The following is a 14,515-nucleotide window of genomic DNA, read 5'->3' on the forward strand; positions in this document are numbered from 1 at the left end:
GCGGCGCTCTCTCTCTATCCCACCACTCGACTGACGTGCCCGAACTTGTACGACCGACACCTGATCCGTTCGGTCGCTGCATAGACTAGGCAGGGAAGTATCAAAGTTACCCAATAAACTTACAAATGCGATGCAATTAACGAAGGACTCGGTGGAAAAGTAAGAGTTTACAATTATATCACAGGGGAATAGCGCGGAATGCTGAGAATGATACGAGTTTGATGGGACGGGAGAATTTGGAGCTCCATGCCCAAATGGCCAATTCTCTGCAGAGCTGTTCAAATGTGGTTTTCACGTTGTGATACGCACCGCGTTCTGGTTCAGAGGAAGGATAGCCTACTCATGCTTTCTGCATGAAAACACCTGAATAAGATAGCCTATCCAAGATGATCAATCTCTTTTATACCAATCCTTGCATTTAGCAGAACCATGTGTTCTCAACATTGAGTGTAGGTTACCATTGACTGTAAAAAGACTACAGGTTCCAATGGAGCACAGGAAGCAGAAGTTGAGTTCGCCCAAGGGATTCGTCCCAGTGTTTGAGATGCGCGGATCTCGTCCGGTACTTTTTCTACTAGTGCTGGTGTTGGTAGGGTTGAATGGGCTCGGCGGACTCCCTACGTGTAGAAGGAAAACGGTAAGTGGGCGGCTGCACATGGAAATTATTAAAAGTAATATTTAGACTTGTTTGCCTGTGCGAGCAACTCAACAAACCCAGTATTTTCAGAAATGTATTGTGTTTTGTTATCGTTTTTTTTACAGACTGAAAAAATAGGTGTTTTAAGTAAGCTACACTGACAATCAAATTTTTCTGGTTTGATCCTAATGCATTTTTGTGTATGTTTATTTTTTGATCAGTGTTACAATAGCCTAGAATAGGAAAATAAATGGGGGGAAAGAAGAAAAGAAAGGAAGGAGTGGTTTAGGTGGTGAGGGGAGGGGGAGGGGGGGCGCTGGAGGAGAACGCTTCAGCTCACATGTGGGTGACAGATATTTTAGCACAGAGCGATGGATAGATGGAGAGGGACTGTCAAGCGACTAGAGCAGATGAGGAGGGTTCTACATCTGTGTAGGGTTAAGTTGTGATTCCTGTTCCCTTTTGCACTTGTGCCACGTGTGTGTTTTTTATTTTCTTCCTAGAGGAGGCCAGGCATGCTCCCTTTTGCCAGGAAGCCTGACAAATGCAATGGCTTAACTTGACTTTAATTTATTCCTTTTAACTCCTATTGGAAGAAATAGTGGAAGAAAGGTGGTGAAATAGAATGAACAACTCAAATAACTATTTTGTGTTTGGGTGGGAGTTGAAATCCTCTCCCAGTTGCTGATTCAAAAATGTTCATCATTGAAGTGATTTTTGCATGTAAATCTTGGTGGGGAAAACTCCACTTGTTTTTTTTATGCAACACACACAACACTAAACAATACATTAATTGCACTATAACAGTGCCCAACGGTGCCCACAAACGGCTAGGGCCTACATAAAGCTGTCCCAACAGCAGAGCTTTCTTTTCAGCACAGTGGATTGAATACTTAGTACTGCCACACCTGGCTATGAGCGAAGCCTTGTCTGGCATCGAAACAGTTCATTCAGCCTCATTTACTGCATTTAAAAAAAAACACATCCGATATTGCTGACTTGCTTAAACAAATGTGGTTTCTACTGACAATTGAGATGTACAAACTGGCATAAGGGGATGACGGGCAGATAATAGGCAATCTGTCATTTCGATTAAGACGTTAATGAGCGAGTTAGGACGGACGTAGCCAATATAACTATTTGTTCAGCGACAGAATTCAGAACATGGGCTGTTCTTACAGTATTCTCTCTGTACACCAAGTCCGAACCGTAGGATAAATAAATGGGGGAAATATGCAGAAAATGAAAGCTCTTACAATATTCAATGATTACATTTCTCTAAAACAGACGACAGGCTGCACCACCAAGTCAGAACAGTAGGCTAAGTTATGAGGGGGAAAGGGAAATGATCAGGGTGAGGCACATGGGCTACTATGAGCTTACTACACAACATACACTTAGTATTACTTTCTTAGCTACAGTATACATATCTCCCTAGCATATTACATAATTTATGCGGCAGCATACAATACATTTTTGGACTGAAATTGTTGTACTGTGCTCACTTGAACAGAAGGGTGGCGCTGCGGTCCTTGTGGGCAAATTTTGTCATCAGCCTTTATCATGAAAGTCTGGCATTCTCTGGATTTATGATGGTTTTAAGACAACTGCAAACAATTAAAAAAACATAGTCGAATCATGACGTCATTGATCTTCAGATCGGAGCTCTAGAAAGAGCACCGAGTTCCCGACATGGAATTCCGAGTTGGATGACCATTCAAAACGTATTTTCCTAGTCGGAGCAATTTTTTCTGACTTTCCAGTTGTCTTGAACTCACTGAAGTCTGAGATTTCCAGTTCTGAGTTTCCAGTTGTTTTGAATGGGGCAGAAGTCATGTCGGAAAGTATTCAGACCCCTTGACTTTTTCCACATTTTGTTACCTTACAGCCGTATGGCGCAGTATATAAGGCACTGTATCGCAGTGCTAGCTGTGTCACTACAGATCCTGGTTCGATCCCAGGCTGTGATGCAGCTAGCCGTGACTGGGAGACCCATGAGGCGGCGCACAATTGGCCCAGGGTTGTCTGGGTTAGGGGAGGTTTTGGCCGGCCGGGTTGTCCTTGTCCCATTGCGCTCTAGCGACACCTGTGGCAGGCCGGGTGCAATGCACGCTGACACGGTCGCCAGGTGTACGGAGTTTCCTCCAACACATTAGTGCGGCTGGCTTCCGGATTAAGCGAGAATTGTGTCAAGAAGCACTGCGGCTTGGCGGGGTCGTGTTTTGGAGGACGCATGGCTCTCGACCTTTGCCTCTCCCGAGTCTGTACGGGAGTTGCAGCAATGAGATAAGACTGTAACTACCAATTGGATATCACAACATTGGGGAGAAAAAGGGGTAAATATATATATATATTATCAAAAATTAAATAACTTTTTTCCTCATAATACCAAATAATGACAAATAAAATAATGACAAAGAGAAAACAGGTTTTTAGAAATGTTTGCTATTTATAAAAAATAGAAACTGAAATACCATATTTACATAAGTATTGAGAGCCTTTTCTATGAGACACGAAATTGAAGTCATATGCATCCATATGCATTGATCATCCTTGAGATGTTTCTACAACTTGATTGGAGTCCACCTGTAGTAAATGATTCGAAAGGCATTGGACATGATTCGAAAGGCACACACCTGTCTATATATAATCCCACAGTTGACAGTGCATGTCAGAGCAAAAACCAAGCCATGAGGTCGAAGGAACCACCAAGACTCTTCCTAGAGCTTGCCACCCGGCCAAACTGAATAATTGGGGGAGAAAGGCCTTGGTCAGGGAGGTGACCAAGAACCCGATGGTTACTCTGATAGAGCTCCAGAGTTCCTCTGTGGAAATGGGAGAACCTTCCAGAAGGATAACCATCTCTGCAGCACTCCACCAATCAGGCCTTTATGGAAGAGTGGCCAGGCAGAAGCCACTCCTCATTAAAAGGCACATGACAGCCTGCTTGGAGTTTGCCAAAAGTTACCTAAAGACTTACAGATCATGAAAAACAAGACTCTCTGGTCTGATGAAACCAAGATTGGACTCTTTGGCCTGAATGCCAAGCGTCACGTCTGGAAGAAACCTGGCACCATCCCTACTGTGAAGCATCATGCTGTGGGGATGTTTTTCAGTGGCAGGGATTGAGAGACTAGTTAGGATCGAGGGAAAGATAACGGAGCAAAGTACAGAGAGATCCTTGATGAAAACCTACTCCAGAGCATACAGGACCTCAGATTGGGGCAAATGTTCACCTTCCAACAGGAAAATGACCCTAAGCACACAGCTAAGACAATGCAGGAGTGGCTTTGGGACAAGTCTCTGAATGTCCTTGAGTGGCCCAGCCAGAGCCCTGACTTGAACCCGATCTAACATCTCCGGAGAGACCTGAAAATAGCTGTACATCGACGCTCCCCATCCAACCTGACAGAGCTTGAGAGGATCTACAGAGAATAATGGGAGAAACTCCCCAAATATAGCTGTGCCAAGTTTGTAGCTTCATACCCAAGAAGACTCAAGGCTGTAATCGCTGCCAAAGGTGCTTCAACAAAGTACTGAGAAAAGGGTCTGTATATGTATTATGTAAATGTCATATTTACATTTTTCTTTTATACATTTGCTAAAATATCCTAAAACCTGTTTTTGCTTGGTCATTATGGGGTATTGTGTATAGATTGATGAGGGGGAAAAAACGAATTAATCCATTTTAGAATAAGGCTTTACTGTAACAAAATACTTTCCGAATGCACTGTATTTCAACCTTTTCTGGCCCATGGTGTTGAACGCTTATCCTTTTAAACTTGGAAAAGAGACCTTTAACCTCTTACATCTAGACGTTCCGCTAGCGGAACACTGCTCCAATATCCAATGATAGGGCGTGGCGCGAAATACAAACTCCTCGAAAATCCGAAAACTTCAATTTTTCAAACATATCACTATTTTACACCATTTTAAAGACAAGACTCTCCTTTATCTAACCACACTGTCCGATTTAAAAAAGGCTTTACAACGAAAGCAAAACATTAGATTATGTCAGGAGAGTACCCAGCCATAAATAATCAGACACCCATTTTTCAAGCTAGCATATAATGTCACAAAAACCAAAACCACAGCTAAATGCAGCACTAACCTTTGATGATCTTCCTCAGATGACACTCCTAGGACATTATGTTATACAATACATGCATGTTTTGTTCAATCAAGTTCATATTTATATCAAAAACCAGCTTTTTACATTAGCATGTGACGTTCAGAACTAGCATTCCCACCGAACACTTCCGGTGAATTTACTAAATTATTCACGATAAACGTTCACAAAAAACATGACAATTATTTTAAGAATTATAGATACAGAACTCTTTTATGTAATCGCGGTGTCCGATTTTAAAATAGCTTTTCGGTGAAAGCACATTTTGCAATATTCTGAGTAGATAGCCCAGCCATCACAGGCTAGCTATTTTGACACCCACCAAGTTTGGTACTCACCAAACTCAGATTTACTATAAGAAAAATTGGATTACCTTTGCTGTTCTTCGTCAGAATGCACTCCCAGGACTTCTACTTCAACAACAAATGTTGGTTTGGTTCCAAATTATCCATAGTTATATCCAAATAGCGGCGTTTTGTTCGTGCGTTCAAGACACTATCCGAAGGGTAACGAAGGCTGACGCGCCGGCGCGTTTCGTGACAAAAAAATTCAAAATATTCCATTACCGTACTTCGAAGCATGTCAAACGCTGTTTAAAATCAATTTTTATGCGATTTCTCTCGTAAAATAGCGATAATTTTCCGACCGGGAGTCGTTGTTTTCGTTCAAAGACTGAAAATGTAAAATGGACTCTTCACGTGCACTCGCGCACCCGTCTCATTGTTCTCATGTCGACCACTATCCAAATGCACTTCTGTTTTTCAGCCAGAGGCTGCAGAGTCATCATTCAACGTTCTGGCGCCTTCTGAGAGCCTATGGGAGCCTTAGAAAGTGTCACGTTACAGCAGAGATTCTCTGTTTTGGATAGAGATGACAAAGAAGGCCATTTGAGTTCTGTTATACTCACAGACACCATTCAAACAGTTTTAGAAACTTTGGAGTGTTTTCTATCCAAAGCTACTAATTATATGCATATTCTCGTTTCTGGGCAGGAGTAATAACCAGATTAAATCGGGTACGTTTTTTATCCGGCCGTGAAAATACTGCCCCCTATCCATAACAAGTTAAACCCAGACTTGGACCACAATAGCAGGCTAGTGATTGCTTTGCAACACTTGCAGTTAGCCGCTGATTCCTTCCAAACCACTGATTGTTGAATTTGCGATTTCGAACTTGTTGTGTAATGTTCATGTCAAATGGCCAATGAGCACCGATACGTTTTATCTATAATGTCTCTTCATATGACAAGGATTGAAAAGGATTTGCCAGTAGATGATGACCGCTTGTCTAGCTTGCTAGCTAAGATTTTGAAAGTGTGATGTTGACATGATCAGTCCAATCAAAGCTACGGCAGATATAAAGTGATTTGATGTAATTTTATCTGTGGCCAGTGACCTTGAGCCTTCTTGGATGGGCACTTCTAATGTAACTCTATGGCAGCACCCCGGGGGCTTGAATTTCCAAGCTCCCCTGAATGACGGGTTGCCACTGGTCCTGTCTTGTTTCACAGGCTACTGATCATTTGTTCTTTGTCTCAGGCGCTGTACCATTCTCTCTACTGCAACATACTGACTGTGCAAAGCTTCTCTCTCACTCTCTCTCCTACACACACTGTTTTCACCTCTCCATGGTCATGTCATGCTCCTCTTGTCACCTCTAATGATCTCTCTCTCCCCCTCCATCTCTCTCAGGAAGCTGGTGGGCGGTCTGTGGAGTCACTGAGCTCTGTGAAGCATCATCCTGTGACGGGAGCGGCATTGAGCCGCTCCAAACGCTACGCCATCAACCCACTGGGACAAAAGTGGAAGCATTTCAACCTCACCTACAAGTGAGACCCTGAATACCAAGTCAGACCCTTGTCCCTACCCCCTAGGCACTTTTGAAGATCTGAGAGGATTAGATATGCAGTGCCTTCAGAAAGTATTCACTCCCTATGTTCCTTCAAAAGGGACACTGAGCAAATTTCATGTCTGCTGACTGCAAACTTGAACGTGGTAAAAAATTCTGTGCAACTTCCAGCGTGCGTTTACTGTGAACAATAAGGCTGTACCTGCTTTAAGTTACAGTTTCAGACAGTGGTCAAGTAGGCTACTGTGGCTATTTGATCATAATGTAGACCTACCTGAGTTTCCTATCATCAAAAACAATGGAGAAAATGCATCCCATAACATTTTAACATGGAAATAGCTGTTCTATCATTCAGCCTACAGTAGCAGCCAACTTGTGGTGTTCAATGTAGGCCTACATTCCATGAGACTTTTGAAAAAACACATTCAGGGCTTGACATTAACCTGTTTATCCACTTGCCCTTCAGACAAGGAGGTGACTGAAAATGTTATTGTGTTGTTTGATTCAAAATAAAATGTTTTATTATTCCCATACCGTTATTATAGAGATTCAGACAAATTATGCTACGTTAACTTATTCAAGCCTGTCTCGAAATACAACACTGCCCCTTTAATACAAAAAAATCTTGACCAGACGTCTTTTCAAAGATGTCTAGAAATGTTCACGTTTTGTGCTCTTGTAGAAAGCAATCACTCCCCCATTGTTGACTACAAATGATCTATACCTGAGCTACTAACTCACTAACTAGCAAAGGAAATGAAAACATGTGCAAACGTAGCTACATGCAGCTCTCACTTTGATCTCAAAACAAGTGCATCTACTCATGACCGCTCATGCTGAAAACACAGTCCAGTTCAAAGTGAATGGCACAGATCCATATACGGCAATGGTCTATTTGCATGTAAGCATACCGCAGCTCTGATTAGTTATGCCGCTCTGGTCTATGTAGAGTACGGACTGAATTGTACTCCAATGCGTTCTGCCTACAATGAAATATTTTCAAATCAAATCTAATGTTATTGGTCACATACACATTGTTAGCAGATGTTCTTGCGAGTGTAGCGAAATGCTTGTGCTTCTAGTTCCGACAGTACAGCAATATCTAACATGTAATCTAATTATTCCACAACAACTACCTAATACACACAAATCTAAGTAAAGGAATGGAATAAGAATATATACATATAAATATATGGATGAGCAATGACAGAGCGGCATAGGCAAGATGCAATAGATGGTATAAAATACAGTATATACATATGAGATGAGTAATGCAAGATACAGTTGAAGTCGGAAGTTTACATACACCTTAGCCAAATACATTTAAACTCAGTTTTTCACAATTCCTAACATTTAATCCCAGTAAAAATTCCCTGTCTTAGGTCAGTTAGGATCACCACTTTGTTTTAAGAATGTGAAATGTCAGAATAATAGTAGAGAGAATGATTTATTTCAGCTTTTATTTATTTCATCACATTCCCAGTGGGTCAGAAGTTTACATACACTCAATAAGGTAGAATTGCCTTTAAATTGTTTAACTTGGGTCAAACGTTTCGGGTAGCCTTCCACATGCTTCCCACAATAAGTTGGGTGAATTTTGGCCCATGGTGTAACTGAGTCAGTTTTCTAGGCCTCCTTGCTCGCACACGCTTTTTCAGTTCTGCCCACACATTTTCTATGGGATTGTGGTCAGGGATTTGTGATGGCGACTCCAATACCTTGACTTTGTTGTCCTTAAGCCATTTTGCCACAACTTTGGAAGTATGCTTGGGCTCATTGTCCATTTGGAAGACCCATTTGCGGCCAAGCTTTAACTTACTGACTGATGTCTTGAGATGTTGCTTCAATATATCCATATAATTTTCCTACCTCATGATGCCATCTATTTTGTGAAATGCACCAGTCCCTCCTGCAGCAAAGCACCCCTACAACATGATGCTGCCACCCCCGTGCTTCACGGTTGGGATGGTGTTCTTCGGCTTGCAAGCCTCCCCCTCTAGGGGACAGAACGCGTCTCCTTCCTGAGCGGTATGATGGCTTCGAGGTCCCATGGTGTTTATACTTGCGTACTATTGTTTGTACAGATGAACGTGGTACCTTCAGGCATTTGGAAAATGCTCCCAAGGATGAACCAGACTTGTGGAGGTCTACAACTTGTTTTCTGAGGTCTTGGCTGATTTCTTTTGATTTTCCCTTGATTTCAAGCAAAGAGGCACTGAGTTTGAAGGTAGGCCTTGAAATACATCCACAGGTACACCTCCAATTGACTCAAATGATGTCAATTAGCCTATCAGAAGCTTCTAAAGCCATGACATAATTTTCTGGAATTTTTCAAGCTGTTTAAAGCGACAGTCAACTTAGCGTATGTAAACTTCTGACCCACTGGAATTGTGATACAGTGAATTATAAGTAAAATTATCTCTGTAAACAATTGATGGAAAAATTACTTGTGTCATGCACAAAGTAGATGTCCTAACCGACTTGCCAAAACTATAGTTTGTAAACAAGAAATTTGTGGAGTTTTTGAAAAAATAGTTTTATGACTCCAACCTAAATGTATGTAAACTTCCGACTTCAACTGTATGTAAACATTATTAAAGCAGACCGCACCTCCCTCTGGAGAGCCTTGCAGTTGTGGGTGGTGCAGTTGCCGTACCAGACGGTGATGCAGCCGACAGGATGCTCTCAATTGTGCATCTGTAAAAGTTTGTGAGGGTTTTAGGTGACAAGCCAAATTTCTTGAGGTTGAAGAGGTTCTGTTGCGCCTTCTTCATCACACCGTCTGTGTAGGTGGACCATTTCAGTTTGTCCGTGATCTGTACGCCGAAGAACTTAAAACATTCCACCTTCTCCACTGCTGTCCCGTTGTTGTGGATAGGGGAATGCTCCCTCTGCTGTTTCCTGAAGTCCACGATCATCTCCTTTGTTTTGTTGATGTTGAGTGAGAGGTTGTTTTGCTGACACTAGTACCCTCACCTCCTCCCTGTAGGCTGTCTCGTCATTGTTGGTGATCAAGTCTACCACTGTTGTGTCGTCTGCAAACTTGATGATTGAGTTGGAGGCGTGCATGGCCACACAGTGAACAGGGAGTGAACAGGGAGTACAGGAGGGGACTGAGCACACACGCTTTTGGGACCCCTGTGTTGAGGATCAGTGAAGTGGAGATGTTGTTTCCTACCTTCACAACCTGGAGGCTGCCCGTCAATTAGTCTAGAACCAAATAGCACAGGGTGGGGTTGAGACCCAGGGCCTCTAGCGTAATGATGAGCTTGGAGGGTACTATGGTGTTGAATGCTGAGCTATAGTCAATGAACAGCATTCTTACATAGGTATTCCTCTTGTCCAGATGGGATAGGGCAGTGTGCAGTGTTATGGCGATTGCATTGTCTGTGGACCTATTATGGCGGTAAGCAAATTGAAGTGGGTCTAGGGTGACAGGTAAGGTGGAGGTGATTTGATCCTTGACTAGCCTCTCAAAGCACTTCATAATGACTGAAGTGAGTTCTACGGGGCTATAGTCATTTAGTTCAGTTACCTTTGCCTTCTTGGGTACAGGAACAATGGTGGCCATCTTGAAGCATGTGGGGACAGCAGACTGGGATAGGGAGCGATTGAATATGTCTGTAAACACACCAGCCAGCTGGTCTGCGCATGCTCTGAGGATGCTGCTAGGGATGCCATCTTGCGAGGGTTAACACGTTTAAATCTCTCACTCATGTCAGCCACGGAGAAGGAGAGCCCACAGTCCTTGGTAGCGGGCCATGTGGGTGGCACTGTATTATCCTCAAAGCGGGCAAAGAAGGTGTTTAGTTTGTCTGGAAGCAAGACGTCAGGTCCGTGACATGGCTGGTTTTCTTTTTGTAGTCCGTTATTGTCTGTAGACCTTGACACATACGTCTCGTGTCTGAGCCGTTGAATTGCGACTCCACTTTGTCTCTATAGTGACATTTCTCTTGTTTGATTGCCTTGCGGAGGGAATAACTACACTGTTTATATTCGGCCATAATCCCAGTCACCTTTCCATAGTTAAATGCGGTGGTTCGTGCTTTCAGTTTTGCACGAATGCCGCCATCTATCCACGATTTCTGGTTAGGGTAGGTTTTAATAGTCACGGTGGGTACAACATCTCTTATGCACTTCCTTATAAACTCACTCGCCGAATCAGCATATATGTCGATGTTATTATCTGAGGCTACCTGGAACATGTCCCAGTCCGCTTGATCAAAACAATCTTGAAGCATGGATTCCGATTGGTCAGACCAGTGTTGAATAGTTCTTAACATGGGTACATCCTGTTTGAGTTTCTGCCTATTGGAAGGGAGGAGCAAAATGGAGTCGTGGTCAGATTTGCAAAGTTAGTTTTTCCTACTAAGTCTTGCGTAGTTCATTTTGTTTCGGTAATTTTGCATTGATTCGATCACAATTCCCATAGTAAAGGAAAACGTTGATAGTGATAACTAAGGGGAAAACTGTAAAAAGCTGAGTGAAGGTCAATCTCATGCTTCTCTGCGTGGGCTGATATTTCTTCTGTGGAGCAGTCCCGGGGGAGCTGTGCACCCACGCAGTTTAGAGGGAACATTGTTCACAGCCCTGGATTTTTTCAAATTTTGTCGTGTTATAGCCTGAATTTAAAATCTTTTATATTTAGATTTTGTGTCACTGGCCTACTCACAATAATGTCATACTGTATTTATTTTTTTAGAATTGTTTTACAAATTAATTACAAATGAAATGCTGTAATGTCTTGAGATGTCTTGAGTCAATTCAACCCCTTTGTTATTGCAAATAGGTACTTAACAAGTCACATAATAAGTTGCATGGACTCACTCTGTGTGCAATAATAGTGTTTAACATGATTGTTTATGACTCTCTGTACCCCACACATACAATTATCTGTAAGGTCCCTCAGTCGAGCAGCGAATTTCAAACACAGATTCAACCACAAAGACCAGGGAGGTTTTCCAATGCCTCGCAAAGAAAGGCACCTATTGGTAGATGGGTAAAAAAGCACACATTGAATATTCCTTTCAGCATGTTGAAGTTATTAATTACACTTTGGATGATGTATCAATACACCCAGTCACTACAAAGATACAGGTGTTCTTCCTAACTCAGTTTCTGGAGAGGATGGAAACCGCACAGGGATTTCACCATCAGGCCAATGGTGACTTTAAAACAGTTACAGAGTTTAATAGCTATGATAGGAGAAAACTGAGAATGGATCAACAACATTGTAGTTACTCGACAATGCTAACCTAATGACAGAGTGGGGAAAAAGGAAGCTTGTACAGAATACAAATATTCTAAAACATGCATCTTGTTTGCAATAAGACACTAAAGTAAAACTGCAAAAAATGTGCCATTATGTTTGGTGCAAATGGAATAGAGCGAAGCACAGACAAAATCCTAGAGGAAAACCTGATTCAGTCTGCTTTCCAACACACTGGGAGACAAATTCCCCTTTCAGCAGGACAATAACCTAACACGCAAGGCCAAATATACAATGATCAACAACCAACTTGACAAAGCTTGATTTAAAAAAAAATTATAATGTGCAAATATTGTACAATCCAGGTGTGTAAAGCTCTTAGAGACTTGCCCAGAAAGACTCACAGCTGTAATCGCTGCCAAAGGTGACATAAAACATATCCAATTGGTAGTTACATTCTTGTCCCATCGCTGCAACTCCCGTACGGACTCGGGAGAGGCGAAGGTCGAGAGCCATGCGTCCTCCGAAACACTACCCTGCCAAGCCACACTGCTTCTTAACCCGGAAGCCAGCCGCACCAATGTGTCGGAGCAAACACTTTACAACTGGCGACCGTGTCAGCGTGCATGCGCCCAGCCCACCACAGGAATCAGAAGAGTGCGATTGGACAAGGACATCCCGGTTTACCAAATCCTTCAATAACCCAGACGACGCTGGGCCAATTGTGCACCACCTCATGGGTCTCCCGGTCGTGGCACAGCCCAGGATCAAACCAGGATCTGTAGTGACACCTCTAGCACTGCGATGCAGTGCCTTAGACCACTGCACCACTCGGGAGGCCCAGCCGAAGGTGATTCTGACTCAGGGGTGTGAATACTTATGTAAATTAGATTTTTCTGTATTTCATTTTCACAAAATGTGACCTTTGTTTTTTTTAAACATGTTTTCACTTTGTCATTATGGGGTGTTATGTGAAGATGGGTGAGAACAAAAATATATTGAAACCATTTGGAATTCAGGCTGTAACACAACACAATGTTGAATAAGTCAAGGCGTATGAATATTTTCTGAAGGCACTGTAGATAAAAAATATGGCAGCAATTCTCCCAAGTTTTAGTGGGTAAGATGGAGGTTCCACCATATTTCTGAGACCTATCCAATCCTCTTAGATGTAGTGTCGAGGAGGAAGGGACTAGGGATTCAGGGAGTGAGAGAGAAAGAGACAAATGGGGAAAGAGAGAGATGGAAGAGACTGGGAGGTCGGCTACGGAGTAATATTTTGAGAATTATGGCTTGGGGCCACTGGGCAGATATATAAATATTCATTGTGAAAGCAAAATTGATAACGTACAATTATGAATATAACTACTGTTCCCTGAAGGAGGAACATACTATGGAGAGTCAACGACCATTCATATTCCCCTGAAAACTGAAATAATGCCCAACTGGCCAATGGATGCCGAGCCTTCCCTCAGAAGCCCCGCCTTCCTGGCTATAATACCCAAAGGCAGGCCATCACATCCATTTCCTCAATTCAGTACCCCTCTTCAGCGAGCTCAAATCCCCTGACAGCACGAGGCAAAAATATATTATACCTCATTACCTCTGTCAGGGAACAGGAGTTATTTTCATACATTCTCTTTCAGTCGGTCACTTGCTATAACATACAATGGGGACATACAATCAAGCCCCAAGCCGGCTCAAGGCGTACCAAACTAGGAGTCCCACGGCAACCCAAGCACACACAGATTCCACCGGTTCCAAAAAGGGGTTACAGAAGCCACCTTTTTCGCTAATACTTACCCTAGAAGCCTGAACTGTCACAGCCTGATGAGGCCTGAACTGTCAGAGCCCCATATAGGGAACCAGAATCTTCTGCAACTTGGCTATGCACACTGACATGCTGCTACTGCAGCCCAAGTTCATAGACCCCACGGATCCAAGAACAATACTTACCTTGTGAGGCTGAAATGTCAGAACTCGTACAAGGAACCCCAAGTCCAAAACAACAGAACACCTGTCATGACATGGTAAAGCATAGCATCGACTACGGCAGCCCAAGGCTCAAACCCACAGGAAACTGTGGTAACCTTGATAATGCACTCTTTACATGCTGCCAGCACCCACTTCTGGACCCAGCCATAAGAACACTATGAGCCACATCGGGAGCAGTTACATCCACACAATAAAACCTCTCACTGCAACACAGATATCACCAATTGTCATAGCCCTGAACAATACCCAAGCAGCCGCCACACCCCTAGTGGAGTGAGCACGCACACCGCTAGGCAACCTTTGTCCTTGTCGAAAGTCAGGGACCTCTGCCATATCGTGGATTCAGAGCTATCCATCTAATAGAATTCAAATGGTTTTCTTTAATGGAAGCTTCTCTAATGTCAAGCATGTAAAGTGTGGTGTACCGCATGGCAGCTCTCTAGGCCCTTTACTCTTTTCTATTCTTACCAATGACCTGCCACTGGCATTAAACAAAGCATGTGTTTACATGTATGCTGATGATTCAACAATATACGCATCAGCAACCACAGCTAATGAAGTCACTGAAACCCTTACAAAGAGTTGCAGTATGTTTTGGAATGGGTGGCCAATAATAAACTGGTGCTGAACATCTCTAAAACTAAGAGCATTGTATTTGGTACAAATCATTCCCTATGTTCTAGACCTCAGCTGAATC

General features: G+C 42.9%; 1 protein-coding gene across 1 annotated transcript in view; it reads left to right on the forward strand.

The window, feature by feature from the left end:
* mmp23bb (matrix metallopeptidase 23bb) overlaps nucleotides 1–14,515 on the forward strand; it is a 34,468-nt gene continuing 19,953 nt past the window's right edge. The window contains exons 1-2 of the mRNA XM_014161951.2: nucleotides 1–637; nucleotides 6,458–6,594. Of these exons, the coding sequence (XP_014017426.2) occupies nucleotides 488–637; nucleotides 6,458–6,594 (287 nt within the window). The 5' untranslated portion in view covers nucleotides 1–487. The remainder of the gene's footprint in view (nucleotides 638–6,457; nucleotides 6,595–14,515) is intronic.

The sequence above is a fragment of the Salmo salar genome, chromosome ssa20 (assembly GCF_905237065.1).
Source record: "Salmo salar chromosome ssa20, Ssal_v3.1, whole genome shotgun sequence".
NCBI classification, from domain to species: Eukaryota; Metazoa; Chordata; class Actinopteri; order Salmoniformes; family Salmonidae; genus Salmo; species Salmo salar.